General features: G+C 39.8%; 1 protein-coding gene across 1 annotated transcript; it reads left to right on the top strand.

Moving 5' to 3' along the window:
* The first annotated feature begins 13,827 nt into the window (after positions 1-13,827).
* On the top strand, positions 13,828-24,914 carry pgr (progesterone receptor). Its single transcript, XM_079621571.1, has 8 exons — positions 13,828-14,683; positions 16,274-16,383; positions 17,200-17,316; positions 18,817-19,122; positions 19,301-19,445; positions 21,062-21,192; positions 21,703-21,860; positions 23,913-24,914. The coding sequence occupies exons 1-8, from the start codon at positions 13,881-13,883 to the stop codon at positions 24,066-24,068; spliced, it is 1,926 nt and encodes a 641-aa protein (XP_079477697.1). The 5' UTR covers positions 13,828-13,880; the 3' UTR covers positions 24,069-24,914.
* The last annotated feature ends 51 nt before the right edge of the window (positions 24,915-24,965 follow it).

Below are 24,965 nucleotides of genomic sequence, written 5' to 3'. Positions count from 1 at the left end.
GGAATGTAGAAATGTGTCATATTTTAACATGTTATGATTTTATGTTTGAAAATCAGGGTAGGCCTACACTATTTGTTGCAACCCCCTCAAGCATGCTTTGTTAACCCTAATTATTATACATTATAGTCTGACAGTTAAAAGGTGTCAGTGTTACTACAGAGTCAATGGTATATTTATAATAAAATAATGGGAATGTAAAATAAATGTTTTTTTAACACAAGGGGCCCTATTTTAACGATCTGAAACGCAAGTGTCAAAGTGCAAAGCGCAAGTAACTTTGTGGGCGGATCCCGGCGCTGTTGCTATTTTCCCAGCGGGATAAATGACTCTTGCGCCCGACGCAAATGTAAAAGGGGTTGGTCTGAAGTAGCTTCATTATTCATAGGTGTGGTTTGGGCGTAACGTGAAATAAACCAATCAGAGCGCCATCTCACATTCCCTTTAAGAGCAGGCGCGCTTGTTCCATGGCGGATTGCTATTATAACGGCGGATTTGCCAGGCGCACGCCAGGAGCAGTTCACAGCCGAGGAAACCGACGTTCTCGACAGGGCCGTAAAACACAGAGAAGTGACATTGGGGATGATGGAGAAACCACACACATTAGGTTCGGTTAAACAGGCGTATAATTTGGGTAAATGTGTAGCCTAATCTAGATTTTTTTTTTTTATTATCTAGCTAGATAGATCTTTTTCACATCTTCACGGACACAACAATGATTTCCCTCGTGTGTTAATATTTTTCCTTGTAATAATGTATGATTTGCAAAAATGAAAACTGCTGCATCTGTTTATATTAGAGAATCAAAGTGGATGCGCGTTAACATTATGGCCAAGCACGCGCCCTTAAAATACCATATCACTAACGCGCAACGCGCCACTGTCTTTAGACTGTTTTTTTCCTGATCAATGGCGCAATTGCTTTCTAAAACTGGAAAATAGCACCATGGAAGTTTTGCGCCGGAACACGCCTCCTCTTTGCGCTGAACCTCCCCCGCGAGCGCAAGTTCATTCCCTAATTTGACGTGCGTCTGTGGAGGGAAAAGTCCGCTGTGCGCGGGTGCAAAATAGGAATGATACATGCGTCGGTGTTCAAAGTCAATTGCGCTGGGTGCAAGATAGGGCCCAAGTTGTGCTTTCAACTCATTTGCCCCCTCTTTTGCATTCTCTCTTTTATGTTCACACATGCACATATGCAGTATAAAGCCCTATACGTCGTTGACTTCTCTTTCTTACTTTAAGATCTACTGAGATTCTCAGTAATGCCTCACATTCTTAGTCAGGCTTATAATTTAGAATTATGATGTTATTAGAGCGTGCACCTGAGACCCGCAGTGACGCAGTGATTGACAGCTGCTGTCAGACTCGCTAAGATGGAGAGTGACTGGAGTGACGCAAGTAGCTTTGCAACAGAGCGGTCATTTAAAGTCGAGGACTTTTCTCCCCCACCTTCCCCTGAAGTGGAGGAATTTTCTGTGGACACAGAGCTAAAACCATATCAATTCGAGCCGCTAGCTCAAACTGCGGTGTCGCATCGCATTAACTCCCGCCTCGCGATCGGCATCTGACGATGCTAGCGAAGCAGCCGCGCTAGAGAGAATGGGTCCAGTATCTGAGTGGATTATTATTACTATTGACCTACGTTAATCATATTTTGCCGCTATGTGAAAAAAAAATATCCAGCAAAACGCGCCGGCGGTTGTGGAGTCCATGCAGGAAGAGCGTTTGGCACACAAGTGCATGCAAACACTGGCGCCTAATTTCCAATCTGGTGGAAAGTTATGCAGTCCAGCAGTGCTGTTGCATCCGGCAACACTACACCTACGTACCATCCTAACCACTGTACTAAACACAGATAAAGCTAATGCTAAAAATCTACACTATCCTAACTGATGCAATACTATCTACTAACTATGCTTCTAACAACACTAACAACTATGCTAATTAACTACCTAGGCTACACGAAATAATCTAAATAACTATATAAATGCTATGCAAACTAGATGCTAAAATACGCTATCCTGATCGTTTTTAATACTAGTAATTTCCAACTCCTGACTAGCTACAGTGGTGTTGACGGAACCAGATGCTTTTATGCCAGGGGCGTGGCAGAGTACCGTCACAGAGTACCCCTACGTCACAGAGTACCCTACGTCACAGAGTACCCCTACTTCAGGAGATTCCGTTTAACCTGAAGAGGGCAGCACTCAGACGTTTTTACACCATATATTTGAGAATTAAAAAACTTTATACTCAAATGTTAAAACATTTACTCGAATCAATGAACAGCATTTATGAAGCTCCATTCTTACAGATCATTAACTAAAAAAAGTTGTTTTAGTGTAGTTACCCTTTAGGACCTGCATTAATATTAGAAAAGCTTTCCAGCGCTGGAGAGAGATAAGCGGGAAGATCTGAAAACGGATGCTGAGGTTGTGTTGTTTCTGCTCCATACGTGAGTAACATTGGTTTTGAGTGTGTGGTGCTGATGACTAACAATGAACTCTTGCTTGTGTTGTGTTGGGTTCTTAAGATAATAAAGAAGACGTAGCTGGATAGATTCACATGGAATACTTTATTATACACTCTTGTTCGCTAGCATTCTCCGCTGCCTTCGCACCCGAACGCCCCATACTGCCACCCAGTGTCCTGGCAGCATATATATATATAATAGATCACACCACATCTCCCTTTCTGAAAAGCAATAGACTGTGACCTATATAATTACATATATATATACTAGATTGGTAAAACTCTTAAACCAACTTTTGTATCCTTACAAAACGTATCTTAACTATAACATGTCTTTATAATAACACTTGTCTTTCCTGTAAACATTAGTGATACTGAATTACACCCAGAAATATGAACTCCTTGAGGCCTCTTTAAGCTACACATGAACACACATTAGTTACCCTAGACAGTTAACACCAACCAGGATTCAACTTATTACAATTATTAAACTGTTAGAACACTGAAATTACTAAACCTCCTTGTTTAACCCCAAAAACATTTAGCATACTTTTTCCATAGTTCTCACAGATTTAGTTTATCTGGCTTTCTAATAGCCCTGCCAGATCTGGTTCTCAAAGTTGTGGGAGTGTTCTTATGCCCCTCTGTAGACACATGTCCAGAGTCTGCAGAAGTATCCTGCACGCCAACCCCTGCAGCATGCTCTAGTATGTTACTGCTGTTGTCTGCCGACATGGGCATGAGGTGACGGCGATTCCTCCTTAAAGTGCCTTGTGGTCCACTGACCAGGTAAGATCTAGGTGTTTCATGTGCGGCTGTCACAGTACCTGTAGATCTTGTATCTGTGATCCACACTTGATCTCCTGGTGACAGGTCAGAGAGAATTCTCACTCTGTGTCTGCGGTCGTAGTTACTCGCATCCATCTTTCTCTTCTCCCTTTCTTTGCGCTGCACAGACCAAAGATCTGGGATGGCTGGCTCCAGCACTGCTGGGAACGTTGGCACCGTGGTGCGCAGGCGGCGCCCCATAAGCAGCTGTGCTGGACTAAAGCCGTTGCTCAAAGGAGTGCTCCTGTAAGCCAGCAGCGCACGGTACGGGTCAGTTGCTTTTTTCAGCAGGTTTTTAACCGTTTGGACCGCACGCTCGGCCTCACCGTTGCTTTGAGGGTATCTTGGGCTGCTCGTTACATGCTCAAACTCGTACTCGGTGGCGAAGGCTGACATGTGAGCACCCGCAAACTGAGGCCCGTTGTCTGTGACTAGAATTTCCGGTATGCCGTGCCTGGCAAAAATTGATTTGAGGTGTATTACCACATCCGCACTTCTTGTCGGGCTCAGCTGGGCCACCTCCACATACCTGGAAAAATAGTCCACCACAAGAAGGTAGTCCTTGTTTTTCAAAGTAAACAAATCAGCCCCTAGCTTCTGCCATGGCCTATCGGGTAGTTTGGAAGGCATAAGAGGCTCAGTCGCATTGGCACGTTCTTTAACGCACACAGTGCATTTCAACACCAGCTCTCCTATTTGGCTGCTTAGCCCCGGCCACCATACGGATTGCTGGGCTCGTTCACGACATTTAACTATCCCCTGGTGTCCTTCGTGAATTTTCTCAAGCACTTTATTCCTCATTACTGAAGGGATAACTAGTCTAGTACCCCGCAATAACAGTCCATTGTGAGTGCTGAGAACAGCCCTTTCTGTCCAGTAAGGTTTTACTAGCACGTCCAGTCTGCTGCGATCTGGCCAGCCCTCAATGCAGTACTTCATCACCTCGGCGCACACGCTGTCTGCACTCAGCTGTTTCCGCAGCTCGGACAGGTAAGACTCACTTGCAGGTAAGTGTTCCATTACAGAGTCCACATATATGTTTGTTTCCTCCATTAAGCCATCTCCATCTGTCACGCCATCTTTCAGCGGCGCCCGTGACAGTGTATCTGCAGTAGTAAGGCTTTTCCCTGGGACGTGCATGATTGTGTACCTGTACCTCATGAGCCTCATCCTGAATCTTTGTATTCTAGGTGGGAGAGAATCCAGCGCTTGTCCGCCCAGCAGGCTCACGAGGGGTTTGTGGTCTGTCTCCAGCTCAAAATGGAGACCGATGATGAAATCACTGAATCTTTCGCACGCCCAAGTCAAGGCCAGTGCTTCCTTCTCCACCTGAGCATAGCGTTGCTCCGTGCTTGTGAGCGCCCTGGACGCATATGCCACCGGCGCCCAGGTCCCCTTGCATTTCTGCAGAAGTACACTGCCTAGCCCATATGACGAGGCATCAGCTGAGATTTTCAGTTCTTGGTTTGGGTCGTATAACTGCAAGACTGGAGTGGACGCTAGCTCTTGTTTGAGGCTGGTGAATGCCATCTGCTGTTCAGACCCCCAATACCACATGTTCTTTTTAGACAACAGGTCTCTGAGAGCTTTGTCCTTTTCAGCCAGGTTGGGCACAAACTTGCCTAGCTGGTTCACCATGCCCAGAAAGCTCCTGAGCTCACTGATGTTTTGTGGCGGAGGCATCTCACGCACAGCACGTGTCTTATCTGGATCTGGACTTATCCCATATGCTGAGATGATGTATCCGAGAAACTTCACCTTGGTTTTGCTGAAGTCACACTTGGCTGTGTTCAGTGTGATGCCAGCCGCCTGCGCCCTCTGTAGGACCGCATGCACCCGTGCGTCGTGCTCTGTCTGTGTGGAACCCCATATAAGGACATCGTCCATGTGGCAGACGACTCCTTCCAAGCCCTCTGTCACTTCCGTTACCATCCTGTTTTGAAAATGTTCCGGAGCAGAAGCAATGCCGAATGGTAAGCGGTTGAAGAAGAAGCGCCCGAATGGGGTGATGAAAGTGGTGTAATGGGCACAGTCTTTTGATAATGGGATCTGCCAAAACCCCATGTTGGCGTCCAGTTTAGTGAATATCTTTGCTCCAGACAGCATGCCTAGCGTCTGGTCCACAGACGGGAGGATAAACTTCTCCCTGCACACCGCAGCGTTGAGGGGAGAAAGGTCAACACAGATCCGGATTTCATCTTTTGATTTCTTAGGTGCGACGACCATGCCAGAGCACCACTCTGTTGGCTGCTCAATGCGGCTGATTACTCCTAGCTGCTCCATGCGCTGGAGTTCCTGCTTTACTTTTCCCATTAAGGGCAGTGGGACACGACGAGGCACCTTCAAAGAAACGGGCTTGGCATCTGGTCTGAGCTTAATTGTGTACTGCTGCTGTACTAAGCCTAACCCACCGCACAGCTTTGGGTATTGTTGTTTTACAGAGTCCAAGTCGATGCCATTTACTCTGGCCACCAGTCTGAGGTTAACTGAGGCGGGCCTACTCAGCAGAGCTGTGTTTAGGTGCTTAACTACATAAACGTCCTCTGTGGTGTGTTTATCACCACTTTTCAGTATTTCTTTAGCCACACCCAATACAGAAAGAGGTACACGCCCTGGCCCAAACAGCACTTTATTACATGGAGTGAGGTTGTATGTGGTGCCGCTGCATATCTGTTTGTACACCTGCTCCGGTATGACAGTAACATCGGCACCTGTATCTATCTTGAACCTCACATTCGTTTGTCTTACTTGTAAGTTTACAGTCCATGCATCCTCTCCTGCATCAATAGTTCCCAGGAATATATCATCATCCTCTGTGACAGCACTCACGCTTTTAGTAGACTTGCATACTTTGCCGTAATGCCCTCTCTTACCGCAGTTGTGGCAGTCTGCATTCTTTGCTGGGCACTGGAATTTAGCATGCTGATTTCCACATTTAGGGCACGACTTATGCTCTGCTCCTGATTGTGCTTCATGTTTGTCTTTGTACTGTTTAGCTGGCTGTCTTTTATTTTTCCATGCTTGCTGTTTTGCTTTCTTAGTGTGCACTGCATCTACTGAAGATTTAATAGCATGTGTAGCATCTCCTCTCAGATCTGTTTGTTGCCGTTTAATGTCTTCTGCTTGTCTGACCATATTAATAGCTTTTGCCAGATCCAGCCTGCTCTCCATCTGCATTTTCTGTGAAAGCACGTTGTCTCTGATGCCTACTACGATCCTGTCCCTCAACAGTTCATCGCGCAGTGCCCCGTACTCACAGTTTTCAGCCAGTGCATATAGAGCAGTTATGAACGAATCGGCAGATTCGGACGGCCCCTGGGCTCGCTGATTAAATTTAGCCCTTTGATATATCACATTTTTCTTCGGCACGAAAAAGTTTGTGAAACCGTCTCTGACGGAGCTGTACACCAGTTTAGCTTCGGCGGTTAACGTCAGCCCTTTTAAAACGTCATCTGCCTCATCTCCCATGCAATATATCAGCGTGTTTACCTGATTAACATCTGTTGACTTATCCAGGTCGCTAGCCACTCTGAAGCGCTCGAACCGTCTAATCCATTTTTCCCAATCTTGTGGCTTTGAAAAGTCGAAGGATTCCGGCGGATTTATTGAGAACGTTGCACATGCTTTAGCAAGAGGCTGTGCTGGAGGGTCGTTCTGTTCGCCCCCGGCAGCTTGCTGTCCTCGTTGCGATTGCGACATTTTTGCTTAACTTTTGCTTCTCCACTTCTCATATAAGTCCGCTATCCATTCACTCACTCCAGCTCCACTTCTGACACCATGTTGTGTTGGGTTCTTAAGATAATAAAGAAGACGTAGCTGGATAGATTCACATGGAATACTTTATTATACACTCTTGTTCGCTAGCATTCTCCGCTGCCTTCGCACCCGAACGCCCCATACTGCCACCCAGTGTCCTGGCAGCATATATATATATAATAGATCACACCACAGCTTGTATATAATCTTGTGTACGGTGTTCATTTTTTGTTCTTCCTTGTCGTTCGTTATCCTCACTTGATTTTTCGCGAAGCTTTATTAATTTCAAATATCAACAGTGTTCAACAAAGATTATCAGAAATCACTCACTGGACACGGGTGAGCAACTATACCATGGCAACAAATAATAAGCAGGAACAAAGGAAACAGTGAAACAAAATGAAGCAAACCAAAAGTCCATAAAACAGAACATAACTGTGACAGTGTTTCCTGCGCCGCTTTCAGTGGAGGTGCTCCACCAGGTACACTGTTAAAAATATATTTTTTAGAGGTTGTAAATAAAACAAAGATTACTGAAGTAGGTTTTACAAGAAAATACTTTTTTCAGTCTTTGCCGTTTCTTTGTATTTATCTGGGAATTATTACTAGCAATTTCTGAGTGAGCATTGTTTTAATTCTTTTTCAGTGTATGTTAATCTACAACATCACAATAAAGTATATTATATTCTGTCGTGAGCCTATCTATGTTCATGAGTTGTGATCTTGCAGTCTGAAATGAAAGTGACAAGACAAAAAGTATTTAACATGTATTTCTGACTTGTCATTGCTGGGTGCTACACTGGTTTGCAGCCGGACTGCTCACAAAACCATGCAGCGTTACCAGTAGAGTTTGATTCACAAACAGTTTTTTTTTTCCATCAGTGGAAAAAAATATCTGAGGTTTAATTTGGGTTAAGAAAATCCCCAAGCCCATCTAAAACAACCCAAACAGACCAACAAAACATTAGACTGCATGGTTTAAGCTGTTTTTCTCCCTAAGATTATGTGAAATGTTTTGTTTGATAAGTAAGCCCATGCTATCTAGCACCACTTTGGTTTGAAATTTTGTTTTAAACTTGTACTGTATCATATTTGATACACAGATTTCTAAGGCCTCTAAATGATTAACATGATCAAAGCTTTAGTAAAAAAACCTGTTGTTCACAATCTTCAACATTCCTTCTGTAATCCGATTGCTACTTTATATTTTTTAGCAAGTAAAAGGCCTTTTATAGCGCAATTCTAAAAACGTCCCCCTTTTAGGTCACAGTGACTCCAACTCCTGTGAGGACTTCAGATGACGCAAACTCTGAATCAACATGCACCAATGCTACAGTTTCTATATATTGTAATCATTGTGTTCACAACTTGTAATAACTACTTCAATGAGCTCATTGTTTCTGCCTAAAATTAATGTGCATTTCTGAAATACATACTTGGACACATATACAGTCACCTCTGATAACTGATCCCTCTAAATTGTAATAGACAGGCATTTTCTGTAAAGCTGCTTTGAAATATGTAGCCTATTGTGAAAAGTGCTTTACAAATAAATGTGAATTGATCTGAATAATACACATGCCTTTTTGCTATGAAATACTGATTTTTATAAGGTAAATATAACTAAGCCTATTGACTGAAGCAATTTAGGTTTACTTGTTTATTAATACATCATGTTTTAGAAAAATCATATTCAATTAGCTACAGTATCAAATTCAACAGAATTTTGAGGAGCGTTTATTTGTAAATCTCTCTGATATTAATAATAAATATCAACTGATATTTATATGCATTTAATGGAAGTAGTCTGCTAGTGTTATAAAATCTCATTGATTTACATTACAAGGTATATAATTTTTGTATTTTTACTCAGTTTGGGACATCTGGAAAAAAAAGCGCTTCATATTCTCATATCATACCACATGTCATCAAATTGAAAAAATATATTTTATCTAAAGTTTTAATAAACTGTTCTTTACAAAAAAAAGACTATTTTTCTAATGTCAGGCTTTACAGGCTTAAAGGGATAGTTCACTTTGAAATAAAATTTTGGTATGTTTTAGCTTACCTCAAAGGCATCCAAGATGTAGGTGTCTTTGTTTCCGCAGTAGTTTCAATTTTGATATTTTTAGGTCAAACCGTTCTTGTCTGTCAGTCATATAATGCAGGTTTATGGTCACCACTTCAAAGAGCATGCACAGAGAAGTCCAAATTAAACAATTCCCCATCGTAAGTACACATTGATGGCCTAAGACACGAAACGAGCGGTTTGTGTGAGAAAATGAAGAGTATTTATGTATTAGTCCGCAGACTAAGCCAGAACCCGCGCACACGTCACACACCAGGAAGCGCGCGCGCCCTCAGATCACTTGGAGTTTGTTGTGTACAAGAAGTAAAAACGATATAAATACTGTTCGTTTTCTCATTGTTCACTGTTCACTGTTCATTGAAACAAAGACACCTACATCTTAGATGCCCTTGAGGTAAGCTAAAACATACCAAATTTAATTTCAAAGTGAACTATCCCTTTAAGGCCCCGATATACTTAAAGCGAAAAGGAAGAATGAACGTAATTTCGAACAAAATAAGGCGAAAACAAAGTTCGTTTGGAGTTCATTTCGGGAGCTCGAAAAAGCTTGACAAAGCGAACTTTCTGGAAAAGTCTGCTTCGGCTGTTAAATACCTTTATTACTATTGGTCCGTTGCGATTACATAATAGGTAGGTGTGGCTCTGAGGCTCCGCCTTCTTTTAAGTGGAAAACTTTTCCCGTTCATTTCTCCTGATCAGTCCGTCGAGGCCAGACGTCCGCGAGTGAAAACATGAACACACTGGAGAGCTACTTTATAGTAGAAAACTGAAGAAACGAGACACTGACACTGTTTTTCATGTTTAATACGGCGCTGCTTGATTTGAAGCAATCTATTGTATAAAGTGCTATATAAACGTGACGTGACTTTACTGAAGTGCCGAAATTGCAGAGCTCGTGCAAACATATTCACGTTTCTATGAGATGCTTTTCTTATGCTTTATTAAAATGCTTGCTGTTTTCTCCGTTTTGTTGTGATTTTATTTTGTTATTGAGAGAAAAGCGCGCAGCACATATTTACATATTCATCTAAACGCTGGGCGGCGTCAGAATGTTCACTAACAGTATCGCTGGTCGTGTATAGGTATAAATTTCGTTTCGCCCCTAAGCGAAGAACAAAAAAGAACTTTGCCGTGAGTATAATCAGGGCCTTTCTGGGCAGCCTTTCTCTCTAAAAGCAATCATAACTTTACTATTCATGTAACAAGCGAAAATTAAAAAAGTTACAAAAAAATTCAAAGACCAACTTGGTCTTCGCCGTTCAGTGTTCAGTTCAGAGGCGCAGGTATAGTTTCCACACAAAACAATTCTGTATGCATCCTTAAGGTTTCTGTAATAGACATCTAACATGACATGTATTTTAAACTCAGGTCTCACAGTAACAGGCAGGGATGTTTCTTCCGTAGTTCAACCTGACCCCTCAGGAGACACTTTTCTTCCCACCACCTGCGGCTGAGTGCAGCCCATACAGATTTAATATACCAGGTGCTACTCTGCCTGGAAATGAGTCAGAAATAGAGGTGAAAAGCTTTCATCAGCTTTGGTTGACTTGACTACCACTGCTCTGACCTCAGTAACAGCCTGTTTAGCTACATCCATTAAACTATCCCAACCTGGAGCGTGGGGGGTTTGCATCATTTTTTTTAATGCTATTGAGTTGTTTTTCCATTACAGAAAATCTCATTGCATTATACAGCTTATTATTACACTGCTACTTAACCCAAACATAAATACATGGAAATATTGATGGGATTTGACTTTTTTTATTCAATTATTTGGTTACACTTTATTTCGATAATCCACTTTAGACTTTAAGTGACTTTACAACTACATGTCAACAAACTCACATTAGAGTATTAGTAGACTGTTAGGGTTAGGGTTAGTAGAATAAGTAGACATGTACTTGAAAAGCTACTTATATAGTCAGAAAAATTTCTGTTGGGAAGCATCAAAATAAAGTGTTAGTAGATATTAAGCAGACAGTCTACTGATATTTGAATAGCTGTTGTAGTTGCAAAGTTATAGTTAGTAGAATGTGGACCATTGAAATAAAGTGTTACAAATTATTGACCAGTCAGAAAGTTATTATCATTCTGGAATACTTGGTTTGGTAACACTTTATTTTGATGGTCCCTTTTGAACATTCTGTTAACTACAAGTAACTGCAAATACATGTAACTCTCATTAGAGTATCAGTAGACTGTCTGCTTAATATCCGCAAACTCTTTATTGTGATGCTCCTCCAACAGACACTCTACTGACTATAAGTAACTTTGCAACTACATGTCAACTTATTCTAACCCTAACCCTACCAGTCTACTAATGCTCTACTAACACTCTAATGATAGTTAGTAGACATGAAGGGGCAATGTTACTTATAGACAACAGAATGTGTTAAAGGGACCATCCAAATAAAGTGAAACCCTTGGTTTTGAATGACAACACACAGCATTGAACAGACAAATATTTGTGTATAATGACCACATACAAAAAAGGACATGAAATGTTGATTTGACTTATAAAGCATAAGATTAGCATATCTATATAGCCAGGGACAATTATTTCATTGTCATTATGCAAAAAGATTGATCACAGTTAAAATCAAATTCTCTAAATATTCCAATAATGTATGAATATTCTGGAATATTTGATATTGATATTTGATTTTGATCGGCCAATCACAGCATTGAGCAGTAAAATATTTGTGTAATGACCCCCCAAAAAAAAGGACATGAAATTCTGATTTTGAATGAATATTATTTTGAAAAAAAAAACATTACAATTAGCATATCAATAGTAAAATGATAGCCAGGGACAACTATTTGACAGTCATTATGCAAAAATATAAGCCAATCATTATACGAATCAGAATAAAGTATTCAAGAGATGCATGTAATACATTGTTATACTCTAACTACCGGTATTGTAATTATGGTATCACAAGATAACATTTAGGTGTTGTTAAGGGCGAGTTTGCGTGATCAAAGGACTGTCACAGCTCACTGAAGCATGGTTGCCAAGGTGATCAAAAATCATGCCTAGAAGATGCAGGAAAGGGAAGAATAGAACCAGCTTGGTCACTCTGACCCTATCAACCGAGAACTCTTGATATCAGAAGTGTGTGAGGAAAGGGCTTTGAATACAATTCTGAGAACATTTTTTATCTGCCGTTCCTTTTAGAAATCTGCTGAAAGTTTCAGTTATGATTGTGCTTTACTTGTGACGTGGGGGATATCACACAGCCAAGGCTATGCAACTGTTATCAGCTGAAAAATCTGTTCAAAACTTATGGAACATGATTATAGTGGTTTACAAAAGCAATCATCACTATTTCTTAAAGTCGGCATGAAACGGAAGTTGTGACGTGTATCTGAGACACGTCAACAAGAAAAAAATGTTTCTCGAACAAGACAAAATTGTAGGGCGGGACATGATTTTGTCCATTGGGAATTGATTGGATGGTTGGGGTTTGCTATTGGTCAATCTCATGTGAGTGACAGGTTGCCCCGCCCTCATGCCAGTAAACATGTCATCAGAGAAGAGAAGATATTTAGCTGCAAGAGGGTTAGAAGTTATTTTGATTTAATAAAAATAATAATAATGATGTGCACGGATGAATCATTTATAATAAATACTGCAATATTCCATAAAAAAAAAAAAAGACTAGCCAGTTTTGATTTCATGGTAACTTTAAGGTTAAGGATCTGAAAAAAATTTGATGTGTTTGACACTTGTCAATTATTTGCTCAATTATGCATCGAAAATCAAAACGTCACAGAACATTGTTTTTATCAGCCTAACATAAAAAAATTAAAAATAAAAATATTACCCAAATGACACTTTGAAAATAAAAATAATTAAACTTGACTCCTCGCAGCACTATAGACTCCTGGACTACATAATGCTTTAGTGGAAAATCACTTGGTGTGAAAAAGTGTGCTTTGCTGTGTGTAAATGAGCTTCAGAGAGAGCTCTTACCCGGCCTTCTGCAGCCAAGCACACAAGTACAGGATGTTCACATCACATTAAAGTGACCTCAAACAACGCTGATTTACAATATGAAACCAGTCAGTCTTTTCAAGTTCAGACATCACAGACAGTTTCAGTTGAATTATGACGCAGACATTAGTACATATAATTTTCATATTCAGTCTGGAAACAAATAGCTTGTCAACAATGTGTAACTTCTGCTAGATAAATTAGAAGGACATCTTTTTTCTTCCCGTTCCTGCTGAACATTCTGTGGAGCATGTATCTGGAGCATGATCATATTTCATGAACTTTATTTCATTACATCATCAATGACTACCAGGTCACTACCATGATATTTCGGTTTCTTCCCCCATTAAACATTCACATGATACTATATTCAATCCTATGCCATTGAGGTAAGAAATTAACTTTGGATTCGATTTAATATAGACTGTCTTTACTTAAATATGATTAATAAATAAGAGGTAGCACTGTTCAAGGGCACTTAGTGAACAATAATAGTTTAATTAAATATAGTATGAAGGATAGTATTTATTTAATATTAAAGACACTATAAAATAAACCTTATAATTAATAACACGTTTATTTCAGAGTGATTGTTGTTTTTATATTTAGGAATAAGTCGCTGGAACACTTTTGTACAGCCTCTCACCACAAGGAGAAAAAAAGCACAGAGACGGGTTTACGCCACAGATCACAACTTCCAAACAAACAGAGAGGACGCATCTCGCCGGACAGATTTGTGATTATGGAAAGCAAAACTAATAGTAGAATGGACACTTTGAACCCTCCACTCGTTGAGTCCACAGATATGCTGACGGAAGTTAGTAATTTAATAGAAAAATATACGGACGGGAGTTTTGGGCAGGGCAGGGCAGGATCCGTGCGTAATTTTGGACACGCGGGTTCTTTACGCAGCAGCAGCGCGCCTGGATCAAGCAGCGAAGCTCTGGATCAACTATCTATGCTTGACTTGCCTCTCGGTACCAAAACGTATACTGATCACATGGATGAATTTCTGAAAGGTGAAACCGGACAGTGGAGCGCAAAAGCGCTTCTGCCTAAGGAGACAGGTGTTCTGGGGAGTGCGTTTATCAAAGATGAGAAAGAACAGTCTCTCATTATGGAGCCACACAACACTGATTTCGACGTCGGATTAAACATCAGCGCCTTGGAAAACTGCTACGACCCTACCGAAAGGAAACAGCAGTGTGGGTTTATTGACGAGTCTTCAGCTTTGAGGCTCTCATCTCACGCTGCCCAACAGGTAGTTGCGGAGAGTTCCTCTAACATTCAGTTGGACATGAATCAACCTACATTGGTTTTGCCACCTCAGAGAAGAGTATCACCTTCTCTAGGCAGGGGTGTGTTGAATTTCGATGGAACGAACGCAGCTCCCATGATGTCCAAAACGGACATTTCTAAATGGGTGTCCGCCGCGGACTCTCCGTTCTGGTATCAGTCCACTAGTGTGAATGAAGAGCACGCTGGATATTCTTCACCAGATGCCTTCCTCCCGCGCTCACGCACAGTCTACTCTGCTTTCCCAGGGTAAGAACGACGCCGTATGCTGTGCGCTATTCTGAATTGAGTTCAAGCAACATGACGCATAAATGCATGAATTAAAAGAAGCCGAATTGAGGTGCGTGTAGTTTTAAGTATATAATTAAAAAACAATAAGTGATAACAAAAATTACACACAAAAATTGGGGTAAGCATAATGATAATAATTTTTTGCTAATGTCACCTATAGAAATTAACATTTATTTATATTCATTAAATGTAATAAATTCACTTTATTCATTGTATGGCACATGATGGAACAACAAGTGCTCTATTTTACCCCAAAATCTTTAAAATGGAGTCGAACATGAAGAAGGTTAACAAGATAGAGACAGAAGAAGTCATCTGTTTTTGTAAAAAATAAATAAAAATAAAAAAATTGAATGAGGATCACTAAAAATATCAACACAGACTCATTGGAAAAACGTAGATGCCTGTGCCATAATTTTAGCAAAACGCAAAATACGTAGCCTACCAATATAGGCACATATATCTGCAGTTTCCAACATAAATGAACTCTAGAGTCAGTAAAACAAGCCATTTTAATAGTTTTCACACACAATTATGATTACAGGGGCAGATTATGGATTAATAACTTGCACACCCTTGCACAATTATGTTGACCTCAAAAGACTTTTTATCATAGTGTATGATTTGAAAACGAATATATTTTGGAGTTTGCATAATTAACCAGCTCCAAATGCTCGGTTTTATTGACATAGGCCTATTCAACTTGCTCGGTAGTAGGCTACGAATCCCGTGAAAGACGAGTCACATAAAAGAGCTCACAGCCAAGAGTTCAAAAACAAACTATAATGCCATTGTTATTGTGTTTTATGTCACATTTGCTTTTGTTGACACTGTCGGGTAGGTTTAGGGTTTAGTTGTACGCTATTTTAAAATGGAGTAGGCCTATTAAGGTTTTAGCGTCAGTCACTGGACATTTCAATTCAGAACTGCGGTGAAACGTACAAACTTCAACGTAAAAAAACTTGCCATATTCATGTTCATCTGTTCCCGAAAAAACTAAACAGCTTTTACCGCCACTCACTGGACAATTCACTTCGAAACTGCTAAACGTGTAGAAAGCAACGTATTTTGCCAGGTAGCCTACGTTTTTCTAACGAGCCTGGGGTAAAAAATATGGAATCTCATATTTTAGGTATCCTCCATTCAGGTAACTAAATCAGGGGAGCTTAATTCTGCTCCTATACCCTACATTCCTCTTGCACATTTTGCATCACATCAGAACCAGCACAGGTTTTGGGATCCACTTGGTGTGAGTCGGAACCAAATTGTTTTCAGGAGCAATACTGAGCACATAGTTTAGCACTGAATGAGCGAACCATTATCATCAATCAGAAGGTCAAAGGTTAGAACATACTGTACTGGCCCTAGTATGTGGACACTCGTGGAAATGTGATTGTATTTGACAAAATATCAAGCAAATGTTCAGCTATTTGGAATTTTTGGTTATTATTTTATACAATTTGGTCGAAATACATTTTTAATCCACTGTCATTTAGGATTTGTTTGGGTTATATCATCAAGAGAACATTATGTCTTGCTTCTATTCAGGGTTCCATCTCAAAGAGTGTGTGTTATATGTGGAGACGAGGCTTCGGGTTGTCACTATGGAGTTCTTACCTGTGGAAGCTGCAAGGTGTTTTTCAAGAGAGCTGTTGAGGGTGAGCAACATTGTAATCATCTTGTCAAAATAGTATTATGTGTCTTAGAGTATATTGAAGACCCCATGAAGTCTGCAGACTGCAGTTTCTCTCCTGTTTTGACGCATCTCGTAAACAGGAAACTTCCTAAACAGAAAGTTTGGGCGGGACATACCAATAGGCTTTAGTAATGTTGCAGCCATGAGCACAATTTGCTACTTACAATTTGCTATTTACAAACTCAGTCTTGGGAGCATTTTCGATTGAATGAAAACCTGTATTTTTCCAGAAGAGCAAGACTGAACATTTGAAATGTGCACATGTTCTAAATGCCAGTTTTGGCAACTTTAAGGCCCGATCACCGTGATTTTGCCAAGTAAAACATATTTTGTTGATCCTGGAAAATACATTTGAGGGAATCTATCGGTGAATAACACTGATGTAGAAGCACCTAACCCTGGTTGTAAGCCTAAACTTGACATAAACTGTAAACATGGAAGTAGTAATATTTCCAGTGCTTTGTAAAGGAGTTTTTATTTCCTGTTTCAAAGAGCGTCAGCCATGGCAGTGTCCCAGAAGATGGTAATTATCATTTGGACCAATGTTCACAGTGTTCTTTCTTGTTATTCTTATCACTGAGGACAGATATGTAAGAGCCACTATGTCTGACCATGGCCATGTCACTATGCCCTGTCAGCCTTGCTTCAAACCAATTCGCTCAGTGCCTTTTCCTTTTTTCTCTCTCTCGCTGTATCTCCAAATCACCTTCCTTTAAAAAAAAAAAAAAAAAACCTGGCAGTCATTCATAAGATTAATCATCTTTTCCCTCTTGTCTAGGTCACCATAACTACCTGTGTGCGGGACGAAATGACTGCATTGTTGATAAAATCAGGAGAAAGAATTGTCCCGCATGTCGTCTTAGAAAGTGCTATCAGGCAGGGATGATGCTTGGAGGTATCACTGTTTGTCTATATTATGCTTTGTATTTATACATTAACTTTGTCAAGCTTCTTGGACTTAATAGACATTAATGGGCAGTTAAAATGTTATATGTCATATATATGTTGAAATGTTTAATATTTTCTAAAGTCCAATCTTAATTTCATTTATTAACCCTCATGTTGTTTTAAACCGTAAATGACTTTCTTTCTTCAGTGCAACACAAACGGAGATGTTTAGCACAATGTCCAAGCTGCTTATTTATGTACAGTGAAAGTCAATAAGGACTTGGGCTTTCAAAATCAAAACATGCCATAATAGTATCATAAAAGTTCAAATATCCTCATGTGCATTTTAAAAGTACGGAGCCCCTAAAGGGACATGTTGGTGAAAAAAAATAATAATATAAGAAAATAGAAAATAATAAGTCAATGCTTTTGCGTTCTCTCACAAATGTTTTGCGTTCCCCCGAGAAACTTTGCGTTTGCTCGTAAAACCTTCACGTTTCCCAGACAAACTTTGTGTTCGCTTGCAAAACCTTCATGTTTCCCTGAGAAACTTTGTGTTCGCTCAAAGTTTCTTTTACGAGCAAACGCAAAGTTTCTCAGGGGAACAGGACATTTGAGAGAGGACGCAAAACCATTGACAAATATTTGTTCCTCCATCTCATATTTTATCCCTTCACATTGTCCCTTGAGGGCTCCGTATAAAACTCTTCTGAAGTCATAGAATTTTTCTGGCAGTGCAAAATAGCAAATAGATAGCGATAGATGCTTATTACACTGTAAAGAGCAGCTAAAAGTATTTTAAGTGTTAATAGTTGTTACATGCTAGCCTTAACCCTACCCGATAAACACTTTTTCCCCCTCTATTAAATTAGACCTATTAGGCGCTTTATTTCCACTTTTCGTATGTTTCCTAATTTCTTTTAACATAAATGCTATGAGAAAAAGAGAGAGAGAGGAATGAGTTTGGAAAAAGCGTATTCGAACTCGGGTCGGTTGTCTCAAAATCTAAGACTACCGACCTTACTCTCCACGCCACTGATCCTGTTATCACATCGATTTCTTTAGTCATTTTGTCTGCTTAATCAGAAAACGGTAGACGGAGTTAATGTAGTGTTAATAGCCTCTGCAAACAATGCGGATATTTACACCACGTGTCATTTTTCTGTGAGGAACAGACTGAAATCTCAAATTTCTTGTTGAGCCCTAGTCCCCATTCACTTTAATTGTCTATAAACAGCAGCCTGGACATTGTGCTAAATTCAACTAAAATATAAAACAATAATGACAACAACATAAACATACAGTTTTAACCAACATGAGGAAGAGTAGGGATACCTTTGGGTATACTTGAAGATAACTAAATTGAAATTATGAGCATGTTAAAGATCCCTAACCCTAAATAATCACAAGTAATTAATATTCTAATGTTCAATAGCATATGGAAGTTCAACAAGAGTGGCGAGATGATCAAGATAAGCCCTCATTAAAGCGAATTTGCGTGTTACAGGCCGTAAGATGAAGCGGTTTGCGAATCTGAAGCTCATGGGGATGAATCCATTGCTGATGTTCCAGAGTCCGTTCTCGCTGATGGCTGATGGTCAAACGGTGTCCTCGCTGCCCTGTATGCCCGCCATCCGTGAGCTGCAGCTCTCCCCGCAGATGATCAGCATTCTGGAGAGCATTGAGCCACAGGTGGTCTACTCGGGCTACGACAGCTCGCAACCGGAGCTTCCCCACCTTCTCCTCAACAGTCTCAACCGGCTCTGCGAGAGGCAGCTGCTCTGGATCGTCAGATGGTCCAAGTCTCTTCCAGGTAACACCTTTACAATCAGCCTAACAAACATTTTAGAGACCAGCGTTCATGATTCATTACCTTCTGAAAGACTGTGAGATCACACCAATGCACAGACAACGGAGCTCTTCATAATCGTACCATGCTGTGAGTTCTAAGGCTTTACTAAAGATTTCTCTTGTTCACCTGTGTTTAACAGGTTTTCGCAATTTGCACATCAACGACCAGATGACGCTAATCCAGTATTCCTGGATGGGTTTAATGTTGTTCTCCCTGGGTTGGAGAAGTTTCCAGAATGTCACCACTGATTACCTGTACTTTGCACCCGATCTGGTCTTGAGCCAGTAAGTAACAATAAAGTCAATTCATTTAAAATCTGTTCAAATGCTAAGGCCCTGAAACACTTTAAGCAAGATTGAAGAATGAACTGGAGTGACGTCATTTCAAACTAAATCAGGCCAAAACAATGATCATTCAAGAGCTCAAAACAGCTTGACCATTGGTCCGTAGCGATGATGTTACAGGTGGGTGTGGCTTCATGGCTCCGCCTTCCTAGATGTGGAAATCTTCTCCGGTTCATTTCTTCTGTTCTGACTGTCAAGGTCAGATGAGTAAAAACATGAACACACTGGAGAGCTGCTTTATAGTATAAACTGAAGGCGTAATTCTAATTGAAAGTGACAGTGTGACTGTTTTTTTCATGTTTAATACTGTAAATCTATATATAAATAAATGTGACGTGACTGGTATGCCGAACCGCAGAGCTCCACATCGTTAAAATGATTCCTTAACTGTTGTTTGTAGTATAATTAAGAGGATAGCGCACATCGTATTGCTAAAAGTATACCGCTGCTCAGGTATTTCTAACTTCTCTTTACCTCGAAGCAAAGAACAATAAAGAACTTCGCTTCTAGTGTGGTAATGCACCCTTTTCACTGATAAAAGAGAGAGAGAGAACTATTTCATACACTATACTATTTGTGGCCTGCCATGTAGATCTTAAAGGATTAGTTCACTTTAAAAAAAACTTTTGCTGATAATTTACTCACCCCCATGTCATCCAAAATGTCCATGTCTTTCTTTCTTCAGTCGAAAAGAAATTAAGGTTTTTGATGAAAACATTTCTCCATATAATGAACTTCAATGGGTCCCAAACGGTTCAAGGTTTCAGTGCCGCTTCAACGGGCTTTAAACGATACCAGACGATGAATTCGGGTCTTATCTAGCGAAACGTTCGGTCATTTCAAAAATAAATAAAAAAGTTTAAGTTTTATAAGCACAAACGCTCGCCTTGCTCTGTTCTGTGATGCGCGTTCGTGGCGTCACGTGATACGCAATTACAGTGAAAAGGTCACGCTTGACGTACCGAGTCAGTGTTTACAAATGTGTGGAAGGAGGACCATATACACATATTCAAATGTCTCTGTGTCAGTTTATCGTTTAAAATGCCCATTTCGTGTGCGTATCCTGGGTGTTGTAATATTAAACTTTTCATAGAAGCGTGACCTTTTCAACGTAATTGCGTATTACGTGACGTCATGAACACGCATCACAGAACAGAGCAAGGCGAGCGTTTGTGCTTATAAAACTTAAACTTTTTTTATTTTATTTTTGAAATGACTGAACGTTTCGCTAGATAAGACCCTTATTCACCGTCTGGTGTCGTTTAAAGCCATTTGAAGCGGCACTGACACTGTCATTTGGACTTTGAACCGTTTGGGGCCCATTGAAGTCCATTATATGGAGAAATGTTTTCATCAAAAACCTTAATTTCTTTTCGACTGAAGAAAGAAAAACATGGACATCTTGGATGACATGGGAGTGAGTAAATTATCAGCAAAAGTTTTTTTTTTTAAAGTGAACTAATCCTTTAATAGCTACATTCAATAAACAGGTGTGTATATATACTGACAGATATTGAAATATGCATATATACTCAGTCGAGCTCTTTATATTTTAGTGATCAACTGAGGAGGTCTCCGATCTACGACTTGTGCTTGGGGATGCAGTTTGTTCCACAGGAATTCGCCAACTTGCAAGTGTCCAGGGAAGAGTTTCTGTGCATGAAGGCTTTGATGCTCCTCAACACTGGTAATAAATCCTCGGTGTTTTCGCTCTGACAAATAAAACTCTTCCTGTCTGACCCTCTACGGTGTTCCAGAATGGAATATTAACAATCTGGACCATTTTAAACCAATGGCTTCACGCCAGTGCGCATGGATAGACAAGAGATACGTGTTTGGCAGACTGCGAGACCTTGAAAATCCAAACTAAGTTTCAATTCCAAGCTAACATTTTTTTCAAATTAGATCAACATTAATGCCAAAGAAGCCTTTCAATTGCGCTGACTACAACATTACTATATTGATAGAACACTGTGAAACTGGCAAGATTAGCAAATGCAGTCATCAGTGAAGAGATTTTTATCGTTTACAGAGCTGTCATCACTTCAGTGATTTAAATAAGGAACATTTTATGCACTGTGAAAAAGAAATGTTTTCATTTATCCGTGACACTAATGCTGTGGTAAATTCTAATATGACCCTTGGCAGTATAGTGTAGGCTATCGGTAATGTTTCAACACTGATGTGTTTGTGGCAGTTCCTCTGGAGGGCCTGAAGAGTCAGTCGCAGTTTGATGAAATGAGACAGAACTACATCTGTGAGTTGACGAAAGCCATCCAGCTGAAGGAGAAAGGAGTGGTGGCCAGCTCACAGAGATTCTACCACCTGACCAAACTCATGGACGGCATGCACGAGGTACTGCAGGAGCTATAGGCTAAATATACACGGGTCATTCTCAGGAAATGCTTGACAGTTTCAGGATTTAAAAATAGATAAATACATAAATAATCATTTGAAATAGCCATGGAAGCTTGTTTCTGCCACTGACTTTATAACTCGCAATTTACATCACGCAATTCTGAGAAAAAAAGAATTCTCCGAATTGAGAGATGCAAAGACCCGCCCCCCTTAGTTACTGTCGCTATGTCCGACAAGCTACGCCGCTCTCACGCCACACCATGATCTCACGCAGTGAAAAATACATCGCCGAGCAGAGAGGACACTGACAACACGCTGACAGACAGGACAGACCAGGTTACTTTTCGGTTACTTTTGATATTAAACATATTAAACAAAGTCTCACCTTTCAAATTTGGTCATTTTTTAAAAAGAAATTTAAACAATAAATACCGTTTTGTGTCTCTTTAATGTGTCTGACAGATCGCTGTAGACCATCAGTTAAAGCTGCTCGTGAACTGATCATCTCTTCCTTTTAGTTCATTTATAGCATCAAATAAACATGAATGAACATAAGAAGGAATGTTGTTTTAACCGCGGAAAGGCGTCAGTACACTCCGCTTTTTCAAGTTCAAATCCTCCCATGTTAATCTCTCCTGACTGCTTTGTTGGACAAAATGGCGGATGATTGGTCAGATCACCTGTCAATCAAGGGTCAATTGCGAGGTCAGAATTGCCAACCCAATCTCACAATTCGTACGTATTTTACGATGGCGGCTAATTCGTACGAATTCGTACGATTTTTGTTAAATCGTACATCTCATCGTACATATATTTATACGAATGACCTACCCTACCCATCACTGCGGTTTAGACAAATCGTACGAATTCGTACGAATTGGTTGTGAGATAGTGTTGGAATTGCGAGTTCCAAAACACAATTCTGAGAGAGAAAAAAGTAAACATTGCAAGATAAAAAGTCTTTAATAACCTTAAAGATAATAACCTTTATACATTTTTTATTCAGTGGTGGAAACAAGCTTCCATAGGTAGCTGCTGGGCTCTCACAAAATCCTGTTTTCCTGTTCTCAGAAACATAACCCTGACATGAACAAATTGTCTACAAATCTTTTTTCTATGCTACCGTTTATTAACCTTTAGACACAATCTTAAAAATAAGTTTGTATATGTGTTTTTTGTTGCACATCATATTTTATACATTAGGCCTTTATGGCTCACATAGTATGATATAGGAGAATATGGAACTCATCCTCATGGAGAAAACAAAACAATTATTTTTTTGAAGTTTTATTCAGAGGCCCAAATGAAATTGGGTGGAGTTTCTAAAATGTATATGGCCAAAAGGTAAGATCTGATAGCTTGTAATGATGTAAATTGCAAATAAATTAAATGTGTCACTCTTTATCTCCCAATAATAGATAGTAATAATAATAGTAAGTTGATATTTAAATGCTTAATTTTATGATCAAAGATTTGTAGTTTTTATTATGGGGGGCAAAACATATTATACAATGATGATTAAGAGATGCCTGATTTTACATTTTTTTTATTTGAACATGATTTTTCTGAGAAATGAAGTATGGATAATCAAGTAAAACCACGTTTCTTCAGTCTAGTTAGTGTTCATCATGAAATTCAACTTTACCAGCAATTCTTATGTTTACTTTATCAAAATTTCACAGCAAAAAGGCAGGTGTAGCAAGGTCTGAAGTGGGACATTTTTAGAATTATACTAAAAGGCTTTTTACTTGCTAAAAAAATGATAAACTATCAATCAGACGACAGAAGGAATGTAATAGATTGTGTACAACAGATTTTTCAGAGCAGTTTCGATCATGTTTTCATAATTTAAAGGCCATGTTTTTTCAGAACACAGTGATAAGCTGTATGATGTCAGTATAAAATACATCCAATGAATATTTCATCGCACAAATGTGTAAAACACGATATGAAATGCGTCACATAACAACTTTATTGACGCCATCACTTGTTATATATCAGTATGTGCAAAACACGATAGGGAGTGACGTTGACTTTATCTTTGTGTAGATTGTAAAGAAGGTCAATCTCTACTGTCTGAGCACATACATCCAGGCGGACGCCATGAAGGTGGAGTTTCCAGAGATGATGTCAGAGGTCATTGCATCACAGCTGCCGAAAGTGCTCGCGGGGATGGTCAGACCCCTCCTGTTCCACAACAAGTGAAGCCATGTGATCCAGACAGTATCCTCGCGTCTCTGGTGTACGTGTACCACATCTAGTTAATGTAGACGCACACCTTTCCTTACACAATTCCTCCCCTTTTAAATAGTCACAAGTTCTGACCTGATGTGTTTGTTGAAAATACACCATTTTTCAATAGGAGAAAAAAGAAAAAGTTCACAGTCCAATGATAAAGAGAGAATATAATCTGCTATATCATTAAACCTGGTATTGACTTTGACAAAACATTCAATCTTTGAGCATTTTTATGTTAACTTGTTTGATTTGATTAAAGTGAACTCTGGTGCGATTGCTCTGTTAGTGTAGTTCATTGGAATAAGTGTGAACGCTGCCATTCGAACCCTGGTGCGCAACAAACAAGCCTTTTCAGAGCCACTTCCAAACAAACTCTGGTGCGGTTCGGATGAAATATGAACGCAACACGGACCATAGACATCTAAATGAAGCAAAAACAGGTTGTGACGTCACAAGAAATGACCATAAAAAGGACCGAATGCTCAGATGTTGCCCATTGCAGTCGTCTTCTTGCAGCAGATCTTCAACAGAGGAGTCTTTTAGTCCTTTACACATTTTTTTAACTCTTCCCGAGTTCTCAGCTGGTGCCATCATATAGTACATTTAGCCCAGCACACAGCATTGTTTTCATTGTTCGGTAAGTTCAAACGCAAAATATACGTGATAAAATATGTTTATTTTTTATTTTTATCTTTTGGTTCTGTGTTTAAAATGACAGTGTGAATGCTAAGTGAACCAAGACTAAATGTATCATTTTCTTTTTTTGGTCTGGACCAAAATAACCAAGAGAAGTAAACTCCAAATGTGAGAATATAGCTGTGCAAAAATGTTATGTGAAGTAATTTTTTCCCCATGTTCCATTTA

Source organism: Phoxinus phoxinus (assembly GCF_949152265.1).
Source record: "Phoxinus phoxinus genome assembly, chromosome: 8".
NCBI classification, from domain to species: domain Eukaryota; kingdom Metazoa; phylum Chordata; class Actinopteri; order Cypriniformes; family Leuciscidae; genus Phoxinus; species Phoxinus phoxinus.
The sequence above is the reverse complement of the archived record's forward strand: the minus strand, read 5'-3'. Positions and strand labels throughout refer to the sequence as shown.

Bases quoted from the DNA above. Each gene is read 5' to 3' on its own strand.
- pgr (XM_079621571.1), top strand. From the start codon at position 13,881: ATGGAAAGCAAAACTAATAGTAGAATGGACACTTTGAACCCTCCACTC. The intron at 14,684-16,273 runs GTAAGAACGACG...GCTTCTATTCAG, and splicing joins GTCTACTCTGCTTTCCCAGG to GGTTCCATCTCAAAGAGTGT. The intron at 17,317-18,816 runs GTATCACTGTTT...TGCGTGTTACAG, and splicing joins GGCAGGGATGATGCTTGGAG to GCCGTAAGATGAAGCGGTTT.